At 38.3% G+C, this 19,649-nt stretch overlaps 1 protein-coding gene across 2 annotated transcripts in view; it reads right to left on the reverse strand.

The window, feature by feature from the left end:
• The window catches only part of TRPC4AP (transient receptor potential cation channel subfamily C member 4 associated protein), a gene marked incomplete at its 5' end in the record, with an annotated part of 71,613 nt that overhangs the window by 31,413 nt on the left and 20,551 nt on the right, over positions 1 to 19,649 (reverse strand). For both annotated transcript variants that reach the window (XM_079720091.1, XM_079720090.1), the window contains 5 exons: positions 1 to 159; positions 9,185 to 9,313; positions 13,184 to 13,239; positions 15,461 to 15,518; positions 18,370 to 18,486. The exon at positions 1 to 159 is cut by the window's left edge and continues 5 nt beyond it. In XM_079720091.1, the coding sequence (XP_079576217.1) occupies positions 1 to 159; positions 9,185 to 9,313; positions 13,184 to 13,239; positions 15,461 to 15,518; positions 18,370 to 18,486 (519 nt within the window). The remainder of the gene's footprint in view (positions 160 to 9,184; positions 9,314 to 13,183; positions 13,240 to 15,460; positions 15,519 to 18,369; positions 18,487 to 19,649) is intronic.

Genomic DNA, 19,649 nt, shown 5'->3' on the forward strand with positions numbered 1-19,649 from the left:
CTGAGCATTTTTGGCCAGAAGTGTATGCTTGTCATCATTCCCTGTATCCATCTCTGAAATGGTGACAGCCAGAATCCGGCAGAAATTAGCAAGCTGCTGCTGATCGAAATTGGATACTAAGGAACTCAGATTGGGGACTTCATCTAGTCGGATCATTTCCTACAAAAGACACAAATAAAACAATCCCCACGCTCAGTTCATTTGAGATTGAATGTACTGCTCTTTTGCATTCCCCTAAGAATGGGGCTTGGTAGCTAGACCACTTAGGTTCAAATCCCAGCTCCACAATTCGCAGCTGCACAACCCTAGGTAAGTCATGGAACCTAAGTCTTTGTCCGCTCTTCTGTCAAATGGGACTAATCTAATCTACCTCATAGGATTGGTTTGAGGATTAAATCCTTTGAGGACCACTATTCTTACTCTCCACCTTTGCTCATATGCCCCATTTTGCCTAAAAAAAATGCCTACCACTCAAGTTTTATCAATCAGAAATTGCCATAGATGTTTTCAAGACACAAAATATTTCAAATATAGCTGAAGGTCCTTGTGTATCCCTACCTAGTTGCATTCACTTCATTCCCCCCCAAGATGTAACCATTATTTTGAACTCTGTTTATTATTTCTACACGTTTTCACACTTACAAATATTTCCATAAGAAATATATGGTATTGTTTACAAACTACTACGTATAAAATAAATAAGCTACAAGGATATATTGTAGAGCACAGGGAACACAGCCAAAATTTTATAACTTTAAATGGAGTATAATCTATAAAAATTTTGAATCACTATGTTGTATACCTGAAACTAATAAAATACTGTAAATCAATTATATCTCAATAAAAAATAAAACCAAAATACATGGTTTTGTTCTGCATGCACAGTGTGAATGATACTTCACGGTCAACAATGAGATTCAACTACAATGGTACAAGTAAGTCTACTTCAATCATTTCTCATTGTTTTAATTCACAATTTATTCAATCATTCTTCTTTTTAAATATGTGTATGTTTAGGTGGACTATAATTTTTCACTATTAAACAGTGTTGCAATGAACATTCCTATAGATGTCTCCTTGTGTACATGCCCATGTAACCAATTATCTAGAGTAAGTGATAGCAGACCTTCTCTTCTTTTTCCTTATTAGAAATATTTCCAAAGTTTCAGGTTTAGTTTGATGTCTTCTGTTAAGTTTTAATTGATATCCAATACCAAGTTAAGGAATTTTCTTTCTATTCCTAGCTTTTATCATGAATGAGTACTGAATTTTATGAAATGCTTTTTGTTATTCGGTTATATTCTCATTTTCTTTCTTCCTTAATATCCACAAACGTTGTACATCACATGATCTTCTCTCCTTCTGAAACATCTTTACATTCCTCAGGTAATACCTGCTACCCTTCATCCCACTAATGTACTTAACTTCCACTGGATTGGGTATTTCTCTATCACTGCACATATAACATGACCTTGTAATTATCTGTTCCTGCATCTAATTTCCCAAATAAACTGACACTGCCTTGAGGCAGGAATGTGTCTTACCTCCTCTCCAGAGCCTCAGTGCATAGAACCTGGTAGTGAAGGTCTCAGTAAATGTGTACTGAACCAATGAATGATTCCTAGAAGCCCTTGTGAATCTCCCTCCTATTTCTGGTTGGCTGTGGAGGGGTTATTTGGGAGCAGCTTCTTCCACCTTTGCCTTCCCAGTACACAAACGTTAGCTATTGCTATTACTGGAAACTGGGACTTCCAGCTCACCTGTTCCTTTAGCCCTGTCCAGCTTAGTGTATGGGTTGCAAACCAGGTCCCCCTACCCTCCAGGCCCACTTCTTTGTGTTATATTTTAATTTTTATTTAATACTTGATACAACATATGTTATAAAGCATAACAAAGTGAATAGCTATGTGTGCCTTTCCTATCACATCTCCCTTTCTCTTGGCCAGAGGTAACCACTACCCTGAATTTTGTTTATTATTGCTTTTTCATTAAAAAAAAAGTTTTGTATGATGTGAGTTTGCCTACTTTTGAGCTTTGTAAAAATGATATACTATACACATGGAGGCTAAACAGTGTGCTACTAAATAACCAAGAGATCACTGAAGAAATCAAAGAAGAAATAAAAAAATACATAGAAACAAATGACAATGAAAACACGACGACCCAAAACCTATGGGATGCAGCAAAAGCAGTTCTAAGAGGGAAGTTTACAGCAATTCAATCTCACCTCAAGAAATAAGAAAAATCTCAAATAAACAATCTAACCCTACACTTAAAACAACTAGAGAAAGAAGAACAAAGAAAACTCGAAGTCAGTAGAAGGAAAGAAATCATAAAGACCAGAGCAGAAATAAATGAAACAGAAATGAAGAAAACAATAGCAAAGATCAATAAAACTAAAAGCTGGTTCTTTATTCCCCAGAAGAGTTGTTTTCAAAGCAAACATTCCAAATGAATGTGGCTCTTCAATGGAATGTCCCCATTGTGCTTGAAGTGTTTCTTCTCTGGTTGTGATTTTAAATTATAGGCTCATTTGAGCTACTCCCCTTCCCCTCAGTATCTTTAGAAGAGCAGTCATTTTGTCCTTAGGTAGAGGATGTGTAATTTTGGGTGAAAGTAAATTACAATTTATTTGAGTTTATTCCAAAATCTGTGTATTTGGTATTTTGGAGTAGATCAAACCAAGAGAAAGTTTCTTGGTCTTAAAAAGGAATGATCTGGGCTTCCCTGGTGGCGCAGTGGTTGAGAGTCTGCCTGCCGATGCAGGGGACACGGGTTCGTGCCCGGGTCTGGGAGGATCCCACATGCCGCGGAGCGGCTGGGCCCGTGAGCCATGGCCACTGAGCCTGCGTGTCCGGAGCCTGTGCTCCGTAACGGCAGAGGCCACAACAGTGAGAGGCCCATGTACCACAAAAAAAAAAGGAAGGAATGATCTAATTGCTTTGGGTATTGTGCTGGCTGCACACTTTGGCCACTTGAAACATGTTAATAAACGTCACTGATTAAAACAGCTGGAGCATTTCTTGCCTCATTCCAGTTAAGGAGCAGCATGCTGAAATCCTAACATCTCTCACTCACCTATAAGGACAACATACAGGCTGAGAGAGAACAGAAGCAGGTAGAAGAGTCAGTAAGTTCAGTCCCCCTTCATCTGTTCTGCTGTTCTCCTTGCTCTCTGAGTAGACAGAGTAATGTTTCCTTTTTCCTTTTCCCAAAGAAAGGAAGGTAAGGGGGAAAATAAATTTATGTATTTAGACCAGTCAAAAAAAAAAAGCTGTTTTTTTGAGAAGATAAACAAAACTGATAAACCCTTAGCCAGATTCATCAAGAAAAAAAGGGAGAGGACGCAAATCAATAAAATTAGAAATGAAAAAGGAGAAATAACAACTGACACTGCAGAAATACAAAGGATTATAAGAGACTACTACAAACTACTACAAACAACTATATGCCAATAAAATGGACAACCACATAGAAATGGACAAATTCTTGGAAAGGTAAAATTTTCCAAGACTGAACCAGGAAGAATTAGAAAATATAAACAGACCTATGACAAGTAATGAAATTGAAACCGTAATTAAAAATCTTCCAACAAACAGAAGTCCAGGACCAGATGGCTTCACAGGCGAATACTATCAAACATTTAGAGAAGAGCTAACACTGATCCTTCTCAAATACTTCCAAAAAATTGCAGAGGGAGAAACACTCCCAAATTCATTCTATGAAGCCACCATCATCCTGATACCAAAACCGGAAAAAGACATCACAAAAAATGAAAATTATAGACCTGAACAAAATACTAGCAAACAGAATCCAACAGCACATTAAAAGGATCATACACCATGATCAAGTGGGATTTATCCCAGGGATGCAAGGATTCTTCAACACACGCAAATCAATCAATGTGATACACCATATTAACAAACTGAAGAATAAAAACCATATGATCATCTCAATAGATGCAGAAAAAGTTTTCGACAAAATTCAACACCCATTTATGATAAAAACTCTCCAGAAAATGGGCACAGAGGGAACCTACCTCAACATAATAAAAGCCATATATGACAAACCCACAGCAAGCATCATACTCAATGGTGAAGAACTTAAAGCATTTCCACTAAGATCAAGAACAAGACAAGGATGTCCACTCTCGCCACTCTTATTCAACATAGTTTTGGAAGTCCTAGCCATGGCAATCAGAGAAGAAAAAGAAATAAAAGGAATCCAAATCAGAAAAGAAGAAGTAAACCTGTCACTGTTTGCAGATGACATGACACTATCCACAGAAAATCCTAAAGATGCCACCAGAAGACTACTAGAACTAATCAATGAATCTGGTAAGGCTGAAGGATACAAAATTAATGCACAAAAATCTCTGGCATTCCTAGATACCAACAACGAAAATTCAGAAAGAGAAATTAAGGAAACACTCCCATTTACCATTGCAATAAAAAGAATAAAATACCTAGGAATAAACCTGCCTAAGGAGGAGAAAGACTTGTACTCAGAAAACTATAAAACACTGATGAAAGAAATCAAAGATGACATAAACAGATGGAGAAATATACTATTGTTCTTGGATTGGAAGAATCAATATTGTGAAAATGAGTATACTACCCAAAGCAATCTACAGATTCAATGCAATCCCTATCAAACTACCAATGGCATTCTTCACAGAATTAGAACAAAAAATTTTACAATTCATATGGAAACACAAAAGACCCCAAATAGCTAAAGCATTCTTGAGAAAGAAAAACAGAGTTGGAGGAATCAGGGTCCCTGACTTCAAACTATACCACAAAGCTACAGTAATCAAGACAGTATGGTACTGGCACAAAAACAGAAATACAGATCAATGGTACAGGATAGAATGCCCAGAGATAAACCCACACACCTATGGTCACCTAATTTACGACCAAGGAGGCAAGAACATACAATGGAGAAAAGACAGCCCCTTCAATAAATGATGCTGGGAAAACTGGACAACTACATGTAAAAGGAAGAAATTCGAACACTCCCTAACACCATACACAAAAATAAACTCAAAATGGATTAAAGACTTAAATGTAAGACCAGACACTATCAAACTCTTAGAGGAAAACATAGGAAGAACACCCTTTGACATAAACCACAGCAAGATCTTTTTTGACCCACCTCCTAGAGTAATGGAAATAAAAACAAAAATAAACAAATGGGACTTAATTAAACTTAAAAGCTTTTGCACAGCAAAGGAAACCATAAAGAAGACAAAAAGACAACCCTCAGAATGGGAGAAAATATTTGCAATTTTAAACTATTAAACAATTAAATTAAAAAATGGCCGGAATTTAAAAATGGGTGGAAGACCTAAATAGACATTTCACCAAGGAAGACATACAGATGGCCAAAAGGCACATGAAAAGATGCTCAACATCACTAATTATTAGAGAAATGCAAATCAAAACTACAGTGAGGTATCATCTCATGCCAGACAGAATGGTCATTATCAAAAAATCTAGAAACAATAAATGCTGGAAAGGGTGTGGTGAAAAGGGAACCCTCCTGCACTACTGGTGGGAATGTAAATTGATACAACTACTATAGAAAACAGTATGGAGGTTCCTTAAAAAACTAAAAATAGAACTACCGTATGACCCAGCAATCCCACTACTGGGCATATACCCTGAGAAAACCATAATTCAAAAAGAGACATGTAGGGCTTCCCTGGTGGCGCAGTGGTTGAGAGTCCGCCTGCCAATGCAGGGGACACGGGTTCGTGTCCCGGTCCGGGAAGATCCCACATGCCGTGGAGCGACTGGGCTTGTGAGCCATGGCCGCTGAGCCTGCGCGTCCAGAGCCTGTGCTCCGCAATGGGAGAGGCCACAACAGTGAGAGGCCCGCGTACAGCAAAAAAAAAAAAAAAAAAAAGATAAACAGAGACATGTACCACAATGTTCACTGCAGCACTGTTTACAATAGCCAAGACATGGAACCAAGCTAAATGTCCATCGACAGATGAATGGATAAAGAAGATGTGGCACGTATATACAACTGAATATTATTCAGCCATAAAAGGAAACAAAATTGAGTTATTTGTAGTGAGGTGGATGGACCTAGAGTCTGTCATACAGAGTGAAGTAAGTCAGAAAGAGAAAAACAAATACCGTATGCTAACGAATCTAAAAAAAAAAAATGGTACTGATGAACCTAGTTGCAGGGCAGGAATAAAGATGTAGGCATAGAGAATGGACTTGAGGACATGGGGTGGGAGGGGAAAGCTGGGGCAAAGTGAGAGTAGCATCGACATATATACACTACCAAATGTAAAATAATTAGCTAGTGGGAAGCAGCAGCATAGCACAGGGAGATCAGCTCGGTGCTTTGCGATGACCTAGAGGGTGGGATAGGGAGGATGGGAGGGAGATGCAAGAGGGAGGGGATATGGGGACATATGTATGCATATGGCTGATTCACTTTGGTGTACAGCAGAAACTAACACAGTATTATGAAGCAATTATACTCCAGTAAAGATCTATTTAAAAAAAAGATATACTATATACAATCTTCTGCAACTGACTTCTATCAACAATTTCTATGATTTAGCTATGTTGTTGCCTATAGCAACAGTCATTGTATAATATCCCATTGTGGGAATAGAGGACATTTATCCATTTTCCTGTTGACAGATCAGAGACCTGGTTTCAGTGTTTTGCCCTTAACCAATAATTCTATAACCTTTCTTATGTGTTTCTTTTTTTTTTTTTTTTTTTTTTTTTTGCTTTTACGCGGGCCCCTCACTGTTGTGGCCTCTCCCGTTGCGGAGCACGGGCTCCGGACGCGCAGGCTCAGCGGCCATGGCTCGCGGACCCAGACGCTCCGCAGCATGTGGGATCCTCCCGGATCGGGGCACGAACCCGCGTCCCCTGCATCGGCAGGCGGACTCTCAACCACTGCGCCACCAGGGAAGCCCTCTTATGTGTTTCTTGATGCACATGTGCAGAAGTTTTTCTGAGGCAATGGCTTCCAAACCATTCTGACAATGTCCAAGAATAAAAAATAAATTTTCCATCACAACACAGTAAATATACACAGGTGAATGTATGTGTATAAATATGAAACAAAAACTTAAACAGTACCCTTACACAATACATTTTGATCTTTTCTATTTAGCTGGTAGATCCACTGAATTCATTTCACACCCTCTTGGCTTCAACTTAGTGTTTTTATTTTTAAGAATCACTGCTCTGGAATTGAGCTTCCCCACGAGTGTGCCTGGGCATAGGTTACAGGTTACCCAGGCCACGATACTGATGCCTCGGCCCTCAGGTCAGTGCTTCCTTAGGTGCTGGGTCACAGGGTATGCCCACGTTCAACTAAAAAACAGAATAGGTATATTCTGCTAATATAAAAAGGTATCAGCAGTAATGTAAGTGTTTCCAGTGATACACATTCTCGAGCTCTCTCATTGTGGTCTTATTTGCATTTTCCTGATTATCAGTGAAGTTAAGCATCTTCTTTTCATGGATCATTTGTTTCTCCTCTGTAAAATGCTTGCTCCTATCATTGCCCATTTTTCTTCTGGGCCATTTGTCTTTTCCTTGCTGATTCACAAGAATTCATGATAAATTCTGTTGTTGTTTTGGGAGTTTTTTTGGTTGTTGTTTTTGTTTGTTTGTTGGCCGTGCCACACTACATGCGGGATCTTAGTTCCCTGACCAAGCATCGAACCCATGCTCCCTGCAGTGGAAGCCCGGAGTCTCAACCACTGGACCACCACGGAATTCCCCATGATAAATTCTGAATACCAATCTTTTGTCAGCTGCATGGATTGCAAATATCTTTTCCCAGTTTGTGGCTTGTGTTCCCACTTTCTTATGGTGTCTATCCCCCTTTCAAACAGCACTAAGGTACCCGTAATGTCTAGCAGAACTCATCACTATTTGTGGCAACACAGAAAGGTATGAGAGGGAGGGAGAGGGCATGAGGGACAAGCAGGAAAAGTTATGAAGGAGCAATCCTAGAGTCTTATGCTAAGACTGCCAGGGAGTCTGGAGTTTCCGCCCTGGAAGCCCCTTCTCACACACTGGTGCATACAATTATTGGAAAAATAACAAAGCCTTTTCATCAAAGGGCACAAAGGGTCTGTCTGGGACCTGCACACATCTCCAATGTATTCCTACAGACAATGGGTCACTTGTGCATCTTCTGCCTGGGCAATAACAAGCAGAGCCTGGGGAAAGTGCAGCAGAAACACAGAAATGAAAGCTGGGGTCACCACAATGCACATGGGTACTCTTTTCACTGCAACAGAAAATCTAAGAGGCTGCTCCTACCTCCTCGGTAGTAAAAGGAAGAAATCTGCAAACCTGCAACCGACATGAAGGCATGGGACAAGGACTTGGGGAAGTAAGCCAGGTCCTAACAAGCATTACACCAAAAATCTAATATAGTGATTCTCTAACATGCCTATAGATCTGTTTGCGGGGGGCGGGGGGGGCGTGGTCTGTGAATTCTCGATGATAAATATTTAATTTAGTGCTTTCACTTCAATCATAGTTTTTTTGATTTTTTTTTTTAAAGCATATTCTGGATCATCTGAATGTCCATCTTATGACCAACTGGCAGGATTTCAGTGCTCGTATTTGTTATTTCCTACGTTGGTGTCAATTAAACTTTAACTGTTGAAAACTAATGAGAAAAAATAGAGGTGAACGTAATAAGTGAAAGTCAAACATCATCAAAAGAAAGCTTCACAACAGTTCAAATATAGAAAAGTGGTAGGAGAACGGAGTTATTATACAGCATACAGCATTAGAGCTATGCTAAAAAGATCTTGCACCATAATAATTGAGGGACAATTTGATTTCAGCAAAGTAACATTAGCTAACACATTAAATTCACAAAGTCAATCTGAGCTTTTGAGTTTTATGATTAGTTTGATTTCAATCTATTTGTTTAGGTTTTATAATCATTTAAGACCTATTAGTATAAGTAGTATAACCTAGTGAATATATTTAAGTAACACAAAAAAATAATTTTAACACTAGGAATATGGCAGAGTTTTTCTTTAAAAGAGTTCTGTACACTATACAGGTTTGAGAATCCAACTGTCTGAGGTACTCTCCACCTGGTCATTCTCTCCACCTGGTCAACTGTCTGAGGCACTCTCTACCTGGTCATTCACCTGCTAGAGGATACAGCTCACCTTTTTAACACCCAAAATATCTTCAATGAGGGTTGCTGTCTGTAAGAATGTCTTCTTACTCGTCATCAGTGTAAATAGGAAGATCACAAAGTCATTCTTTTCAGCCAAACGCTTTGTAACCCCTTCCGTCTATCGCAAGGGAGAAGAAGAGAAAAAGCAGAATAGGTTATAACCCCAAAATAAAATATGAAGGGCAAAATATCCATTCCAGACACTGGAAAAGCAATTCCATGCTACATCAGGAACTGTTAGCTGAGCCCTTAATTCCCTAAAACTATATATAAAACACGGTGTACAAATGTATTTTTCTGGGGAGGAGTTTTTAAATAATATCCATCATAGGTTTTTAACCTAGTATCTAAATCAAGAGCTACAAGCCAGCACCCAGTAGGCCAAGTTTTATTTGGCCAGCAATACCTTTTAAATTTTGACTTTAAGTCTTCAGATAGGATGTGCTTACTCCAGGTTAGTCACAATTTGCACAAGTCCCCACTCCAAACAGGCAACTTCAAGCGTTTCTTGTTTTCTGCCTGATCCTTGGAGGCACTGGTGTTTGCAACTCTAAAAGCCCTAGGTTTCCATCTAACTTGGATTTAAGCCAGATCAGCACAAAGTTGGACCATATCACCCTATGTTCTTTATGTTTTTGTTTCTTCTCTTTCCTTTCCTTTTCTTTTTCTTTCCTTTTCTTTCTCTCCTTTTCTTTCTTTCCCTTTCTTTCCTTTTTTTTCCTTTCCTTCCTTCCTTCCCTTTCTTTCCTTCCTTCCTTCCCTTTCTTTCCTTCCTTCCTTCCCTTTCTTTCCTTTCCCTTCCTTCCTTTTTTTAACTGAACTGTGTTTTGCTGGAGTATCATTAACATTAGGTGTCATTATTAAAGAACAGCCTCATAAGACTATTAACTACATGGAAGCTGACAATGATGGAGTCATTACATCACACATATATCATCTTTTTTATAAGAACAATTTCTTACTGGCCTTATTACAAGAATAATTGTGCACTACCTGAACAATTAGTTTATTTTTATCTCACGGGTCTGTCTGTGCTTACCTGTGCCACTAGCTACATGTGGCTACTGAGCACTTGAAACGTGGCTAGTCTGAACTGAGATGTGCTCTGAGAGTAAAAAACACACTGGATTTTGAAAACTTAATACAAAAAAAAGGAATTATATCTCATTAATAATTATATTGATGACATGTTGGAATAACATTCTTGATATACTGTGCTAAATAAAATACATTATTAAAATTAACTTCACCTATTTCTTCCTACTTCTTCTCTTACTTTCTAAAAAATGTGGCTACAAGGAAATTGAAAATAACCTAAGTATGGTGGCGTAATGCGTTATTTCACTTGTTTTTGGAGTATTTTTATATTATAATATTCTCAAGAGACTGGTATAATACATTCTTACACTTTTTAAAATGCGATACACAGAAGCAAACACAAAATACCATATATAGCCTAATCAGTGACTAAAAGTGCAGGTTTATTACACTAAGATTGCATTAGCCTTTTTGGTGACAATAGTTTTTGCTGAATCCTTTTGAACTTACTGACAGTTCAGGCCCCTAAACTATTTTTCATTTGTATGTCCCTAAGACATATCTCCCTTGCTCAGGACCTCAGCATTAATTTCTGATTTGTTTGTTTAGAGTTATGTCCAAAGCTTTACATTATCCCTTTTCAATTCTTTTTATTCAAACAGCCTATCATTTATGTTGTCAAGGTTTTTGTGGATGCTGATTTTATCTTAAGATATCAATCCTGGGGTTTCCCTCGTGGTGCAGTGGTTAAGAATCCGCCTGCCAATGCTGGGGACACAGGTTCGAGCCCTGGTCCAGGAAGATCCCACATGCCGCAGAGCAACTAAGCCCACGCGCCAGAACTGCTGAGCCTGCGTTCTGGAGCCCATGAGCCACAACTACTGAGCTCACGTGCCACAACTACTGAAGTCCATGCGCCTAGAGCCTGTGCTGTGCAACAAGAGAAGGCACCACAGTGAGAAGCCCACACACTGCAATGAAGAGTAGCCCCTGCTCAACGCAACTAGAGAAAGCCCGCACACAGCAACGAAGACACAACGCAGCCAAAAAAAAAAGAAAAAAATAAAAGATATCAATCCTTAACTAATAAATATGCTATTCCTAAAGGTAAAATAAAATAACCTAAGTGTTTTGTGTTATATTTCTGTTGCATAGCAATGTTATGGATGCTGAACTTTGTGTTAAGTGTTGAAACATATTTCCCTACTTGTGTTGGTTGCTAAGAAGCTTAAACCCAAATTTTTTTTTTTTTTTTTTAATGGAGGCTGAGAAGTCCCTTGATATGCTATCTGCAAGTTGCAGAACCAGGAAAACTGGTGATGAAATTCAGTCAGAGACCGAAGGCCTGAGAATCAGAACCAACAGTGTAAGTCCCTGTTGGAGCAAAAGGCCCAAGAACCAGGAACTCCAAGTCCGAGGGCAGGGGAAGATGGATGTCTCAGCTCTGGCAGAGAGTGAATTCGCCCAACCTCCACCTTCTTGCTCTATTCAGGGCCTCAATGGATTGGATGGTGGTCACCCACATTGGTGAGGGCATCTACTGATTCAAATGCTAATCTCTTCCAGAGACACCCTCACAGACACACCCAGAAAAAAAATGTTTAACCAGATTTCTGGGCATCACTTAGCTCAGTCAAGTTTACACATATGAACAAATGTTCATAGTAGCATTATTCTTTTTTTTTTTGATGTGGACTATTTTTAAAGTGTTTATTGAATTTGTTACAATATTGCTTCTGTTTTATTTATTTTTTGAATTTTTGAATTTTATTTTTTTATACAGCAGGTTCTTATTAGTTATCCATTTTACACATATTAGTGTATACATGTCAATCCCAATCTCCCAATTCATACCACCACCACCACCCCGCCCGCCACTTTCCCCCCGTGGTGTCCATACGTTTGTTCTCTACATCTGTGTCTCTATTTCTGCCCTGCAAACCGGTTCATCTGTACCATTTTTCTAGGTTCCACATATATGCGTTAATACACGATATCAGCTTAAACCCAAATTTGTACCCCATCCGCAGTACAGATGATTTTATGTTCAGCCCAATTCCTGGATACCTACTTCTAAATTTATAATATTGGTAGATCTTACATTCTCCTAACGATGCCCGAAATCTTTTTTTGAATGAGGCAAGAAATGAAATGGAATTAAATGTTCCTTTGTGTTTTCATTGCATACAGGTTTCACTTCTACAACAGCATTTGTTTCATTCTGCTGTATTTGATTCACTCTTTACAGTTTACCACATATGTTCCCAAAAGACAGGTACTGGGTCTTACAAAAATTAACATTTGTATATTACTTTACAAAGTGCTTTCACGTCTATCATCTCATTTAAATCCCACAACAACCCTATGATGTATGATTACCAACTACACTCTACTAAGATAAGAAACTAAAGCACAGGGAGGAGAATTAATAAGCATGAAGCCAAGAGCTAAAACCCCAAACCAAGTTCTAGCACTAAGTGCTATGCTCTTTCCACCAAATTGCTTCTTCTATTCACCATTCTTTCCCACTCAGTGATCAACCTAGTTGGGTGTCCTGATCAACACATGGTGGGTCTTCTGGTTCTTGTTTTGTTTTCTAACAATAATAACGAAGGAGTAGGCACAATAGGGTTTAAAGGAATCCTAAAAGGTCACAGGCACTCTTTCAATGCTTGCATCCATTTAACAAGTTTTTTGTTCAGTCTCTGCTTGGACACCTCCAGGGCTAGAGGAGTTCAGTACCTGCTGAAGCAGCCATGGCTCAATTAATAGGAAATTTTGCCATCCATAATTTCTACCTGTTGGTTATGGTTCTCAGGCACATATAAGTCCAATTCTCCAATGTCTGAAGATAGCTGTCATGTCTACCACCCCCATTCAAATCTTCCCTCCTCAAGCACTGCAGATGTGGTAGGGAGAAAAATGAGGCCCTGATGGCAGGGATACTTACACAGACACAGGTATTATACAAGATGCTCAAACAGTCCTTGGACATTTCATCACTTACTGAAAGCAAAAGGGGAATAACTGGTTATTTTTCTCATTGGAAAGATAGTGTAACAGAATTAAATTTTTGAACATAGAATTGTTCCTCATAATCCCCTCCAAGATGATTATTTTCCTTTTAGCATACCTCCTTCCAGTCCTTATTCACCAAAGAGTTTCATGGTGCCTGCATCAGAGCCTACAAACCAATTTGTATACTGCTTTTTGGTTTGATATAGTATTATGCTTATTATGTTCCATAGTCTTCATAATTTCAACCTGTTGTGGTGTTATCACTTAGTAAGCCATGTTCCCTTTATAGCTTGATTAGAATTATATCCAGGGTTTTAGGGCTTCCCTGGTGGCACAGTGGTTGAGAGTCCGCCTGCCGATGCAGGGGACACGGGTTCGTGCCCCGGTCTGGGAAGATCCCACATGCCGCGGAGAGGCTAGGCCCGTGAGCCATGGCCACTGAGCCTGCGTGTCCGGAGCCTGTGCTCCGCAACGGGAGAGGCCACAACAGTGAGAGGCCCGCATACCGCAAAAAAAAATAATAATAATAAAAATAAAAATTAAAAAAAAGAATTATATCCAGGGTTTTAAAAATTTTGCTATTTAAATAGACTAGAAATAAACAACATAATATATAGTCCTTTAATGCTTGTGTTGAACTGGTTCCCTAAGGTACATCTCCAAAAGCAGAATTACGAGAATCCAAAGTAATTGGATTGTTGTTATAAATTTCCACTGAAAATTCTACTAGCAGCAAACAAGGATGTCATTTTTCCTACAGACTCAATGTGTTTTGTTCTGTTGTTATTTACGTTCGGTACCAATAAAGAAATAGTTACTTCTCTGTGAGCAGGAACAGGAGAGTACGACAAAAAGGAAACTAAATTTTCAAGTCCTCAAAACTGGGAGATGATAAAATTGAGTATGAATCATGGATAAAGTGTTTTGTTTGGCATTACTTTTATTTTTAAAAACTGTTCCCATTCATTCCTATGCTGCCACACACTCTAAAATGTTAGGCTTCCCTCCAAGATCCCAGTGGGCAGCCCTGCCAAGCTAGCTTGACCAGAAGGGTTATCTGACATAATCTTGAGACAATGCAGATGTCCTGTATCCCTCATCACCACTTTTCAACCTATGGGGGCTTTTTGGTTTATTTATTTCATGACTTCAGAGCAGGTTGGAACACCAAATCAGTATATCTCAGTACTTCTAGACCTTTCATTTCCAAAGGGAACTGGAATTCACTCATTCATCAGATATTTATTCAGTATCCACTCTAGAGCAGATACAGAATATACAGTGGTTAGCGAGAAAAAAAAAAAAGACAAAGCCTCATGAAACTTATAAATCTAGTGGGAGAAGAGAGAATAAATAAGTACACCAACAAGTAATTACAAGATGCTACCTGCTATGAGGGTAGAGGACATGATGACCAATTTAGATAGGATACAAAGCTGCGACATAAAAGATGAATATGAATCCTCTTAACCACTACTACACATATAAACAAGGTCTTAACATAGTATGTCATGTTGATGTTGGGGGGAACATTTTTTTAATTAAAAAAAAGTGATATTTGTAGTAGAGCATTCATCAGATGTTAACTGATCTCTGGCTTCTAATGCCAAAGTAAGTGTACTTACTCATTTTTTTAAATTATCAACTGACTACCTAAAAATAATATTTGCAACATGTGTAAGTTATAGAGAATAATAATAGAATAATACCCATATACCTACCACCCAGTCCAAGAAATAATGTGCTACCCTAAACACTTTGACTTTTTACCATACATTCTGGTAATGACTGAACTTTTCACAAAGAGCTTATATCACTTTTATAACAACAAAAACAAGACAATAATTTTAAAAAATAAAACAAATGATCTTACCAGGCTTTTCCTTACTCTCTCAATTAACTATATGAGAAATAAGAATTTGCAAAGAAAACATAAAAGCTGAAACCAAGGACTATTAGAAACTACAAAGATGCAATAATTTTAGCCCAGTAGTTTTCACACTTTTTCTTTTAAAGCACTAGACTTATATTTCTACCAAGTATAAAATAAAAAAAGCTGCTTAGTTAGGGGCGGAGGGTGTCCTACAGCCGAATATAAGGCATGTCCTCATTGTTAAGAGTTAGGAAGGGAAAGAAGAGAAACTCCTGGGAATTGTCATCATAACAGCAGGTTAGGAAATGAGTACCAGTGGCTGATAAGTATACTTACTTTTCAGTTTCTGTCCCCGAATAGAGATTGTAGGCCTCATAAGAATTTCTACAAGGAGCTATAAAAACAAAAATTGGACAAAACCTTCAAAATTCAAAGCACAACTTACAAAACAATCTTTGCCATGACAACTCATGGCCCAAATATCTGTCAGGGTACTGCAAGACCCTCTTGTTCCCAACACAGGCAGAAGGCAGTGAAGTTCAGGGAAATGAGCACTGTACCAAGAGTCGGGAAACCTGGGTTCTAGTTGCAGCTCAGCCACCTATTCCCCATGTAAACTCGGGCAAGTCAGTGTCCCTCCATGGCCTTGGCTCTCATTTTTAAAAATAAGAATGTTAGATTAGTTAATCTCTAGGGTGGCTTTAATTTTTTAAAAGCTGCAGAACATTTTCACTACGATTCCTCTTTTGCTTTAGAATATTTGTGTTCTTTTTATAAACGTAAGTTTATAAAAAGAATCACAAAAGGTATACCATAAACCGTTAATACTGATTTCTACAGGGGGCTGGGGAGTATATGCATTCATTTTACATACTTTTAATATAACACATAATTCTGTTTAAACTGTTTACAATAAATATGCATTTAAAAACCCATTCTGCTGAAACAAAGGACAGTTTATAATGATAAAAGGGTCAATCCATCGGGACGATATAACAATTATAAACATATATGCATCTAACAACAGAACCTCAAAATACATGAAGCAAAAGCTGACAGAACTGAAGGAGACAATTCAAAAATAATAGCTGGATAATACCCCACTTTCAATAATGGATAGACAATGAGGTATTACCAAAAATATAGAAGACTTGAACACTATAAACCAACAAGCTCTAACAGACAGATATAAAGCATTCTGCCCAGCAACAGCAGAATACACATTCTACTCAAGCACACATGGAATACACATGCACACACACACACACACACAGGAAGACTACTCAGCCATAAAAAAGAATGAAATTTTGCCATCTGCAGCAACATGGATGGACTTGGAGGACATTATGCTAAATGAAATAAGTCAGACAGAGAAAGACAAACACTGTATATCACTTGTATGAGGAATCTAAAAAAGTTAAAACACAATAGTGAGTATAATAAAAAAGAAGCAGACTCACAGATACAGAGAACAAACTAGTGGTTACCAGTGGGGGGAAGGGGCAATATAAAGGTGGGAGAGTGGGAGGTACAAACTAGTATGTCTAAGATAGCCTACAAGGATGTATTGTGCAACATGGGGGGATACAGCCAATATTTTACAATACTATAAACAAAGCATAACCTTTAAAATCACTATATTGTACAACAACTATACTTCAATAAAAATGCAAAAAATAAATTTCTCTTAAAAGAAAAAAAAGGGAATTATCTCAAACCAATAACCTAATCTTTCACTTCAATTCACTGGAAAAAGAGGTGCAAAACAAACCCAAAGCAAGCAGAATTTCTTCTGTAATAAGGATTAGAATGGAAACTAATTTAGCAGAGAATAGAAAATAACAGAGAATATCAACGAGATCACCACTGATCTTATAGAAAACAAGAACTACCTTCCTCCTGATGAATACTTTCAACTATTATATATAATGCCACACTAAGCATCTTTGTATACAAAGCCTTATCTCATTTTGACTTATGTCTTCATGAGAGATTCACATAAATGGAAACAATAGGGCAAAATGAGTAATGATCTTTAAGGTTTTGAGGCATACTACACAAATGCTTTTGAAAAGAGATGCCCCACTTTTCACAGTCATCCAAGAAAAGTATAAGATATTCATCTGCATAGGTTATTATATTTAAAATAAATTCTCTTCAAATAGAGGATGGACTATGTCAATGAATAAATTAAAAGTCCCTGAATGCCAAGTGATGGATCATACCTGGTCCACAGGCATAACTCACGTGGTCTACATCTACTGAAAAGCTGGGAGATTCTACATAAGAATCTAGATTTCCTACATCCCTGAGGGCAAAGGTCAATAGGAATGGAAGCCATTTCCCCATAAAAGCAGGCATGCACTCTCCAGTTCATCCTAGTCCCTGAAGTCATTTAATTTATACAGATCTCCATTTTTTTCTTTTTTTAAAAAAATTTATTTATTTGGCTGCACTGGGTCTTAGTTGCCACGTGTGGGATCTTCGTTGCAGCATGCGGGATCTAGTTCCCTGACCAGGGATTGAACCCGGGCACCCGGCACTGGGAATGTGGACTCTTAACCGCTGGACCACCAGGGAAGTCCCAGAGAGACATATCTTTTACTTTGTACCTTAAAAAAAAAGGGGAGATATATATATATTTTTGAATTTTATTAGTTTAATTAATTTATTTATTTTTGGTTGTGCTGGGTCTTAGTTGCGGCATGCATTTGGGATCTAGTTCCCTGACCAGGGAACAAGCCAGCGTCCCCTGCATTGGGAGGCGAATTCCTAACCACTGCACCACCAGATCAATTTACATAAATCAATTATTCTAGTGTAAAAGTTTTGGTGCTTCAATACATGTGAATACCACTGAGCTTCTAAAGATGAAAATTCTGGGGACTTCCCTGGGGGTCCAGCGGTTGTTAAGACTCCACCTTCCAATGCAGGGGGTGTGGGTTCAATCCCTGGTTGGGGAACTAAATTCCCATATGCTACGTGGCCAAAAAAAAAGCTATGCCTGTAGTGATAGTTACTCTGTAACTCTGTAAATACACCAGGAATCATTGAATTGTACAAGTAAAGCAAGTGAACTGTATGGTACGTAAATTATAACCAAATAACAATTTTTTAAAAATCATAAAGAAAGATGAAAATTCTGAAATGTTTGCTATAAATTCTAAAACGTTTCCTACCTCCCATTTCAAGAGTTAAATTCCCAAGCCATTAAGTAGCAGTAGTAATAATAAACAACAACTTACATCAACACCTCCAAACAAATCAAAAATATAAGTATTTGGATAAGTGGTTTCTTGGGTAAGTTTCCTCTCTTCAGTAACAAATGCCATAGCCTCCATGGAGAGAAGAGGAGAAATTTCCTAGTGAAAAAGGATACAGAAAGACATTCAGTTTAGTATCCAACACAAACCAGACACCAAAACAACAGTCTGCATTTTAGTCACAACTTGAACTCCCATGAGGTCAAAGACAATGAACCATAAAAAAAAAAAATCTTACAGAAAAGCTGATACAATAAAAGTTGTTATAACAGTAGAATAGCTAACTTATTAAATGCTTATTATGTACCAGGCATGGTTCTAAGTACTTCATCTATTACCTATTTTAATTCTCACAACCCAATGATATAATAGTAATTTATCAGTCCAATTTTACAGATAAGGAGACTGAGACACAAAGAAGTTGTCAATGTCATACAGGGTATGTGACAGAGTCAGGACTTAAACCTAGGAAGTCTGGCTCCTGAGTCTGTGCTTACAAAAGCAAGCAGAACTATTTTGGGTGAAACAGGAGATAGGATAGGAAGAATATAATAGGGCCCTACTCATTATGCTCCCTTCTCAGGAACCTCGAGGGAAGATGGAACACAGTAGGCTAGAGCAGTAGTTCTCACACAGTGATGAGCATCAGAATCATCGGAAGGGCTTGTTAAACCCAGACTGCTGGGTCCCACCTGCAGTTTCTGATTTAATAGGTCTGGGGTGGGGCCTGAGAATGTGCATTTATAATAAGTCTCCAAGTGATGCTGATGTTGGTCCAGGTACCACACATCAAGAAAAAGCAGAACCCTCTCTTATGGATAATCTATTATATGCCAAGCACTGGGTTTCTATACTTCAGCCCATTTAATCTTTAAAACAATTCAGTGAAGTGAGTGTAGTTTTACAGGTGAAAAACAAAATCACAAAGTTGTACAAGATCACATAATTAGTAAGTGACTGAACTACTTTCTCTGGGTTTCATTTCTCTCATTTATAAAACTAGAATGTAATTCTGCTGGCAACATGGTACAAAACTGGTTTCAGGAGTAAGACAAATCTGGGCTCACAGCAATAACAGCCACGTGACTTTGGGCAGGTTATGCTGAGTCTGTTTTCTCAACTGAAAAAGGGAACGGAGAAGACATCCGGATTTGCCTGCTCAGTATCTCCTTTTCTCTTCCTCAGGCAACAGCCCTACTTCTGTGGAGGAACATGAGGCCACACACAGTTGTCAAGATAAGAAATGGACAGCCTAACTCTAT

This window comes from Hyperoodon ampullatus, assembly GCF_949752795.1.
Source record: "Hyperoodon ampullatus genome assembly, chromosome: 14".
Taxonomy (NCBI): Eukaryota; Metazoa; Chordata; class Mammalia; order Artiodactyla; family Ziphiidae; genus Hyperoodon; species Hyperoodon ampullatus.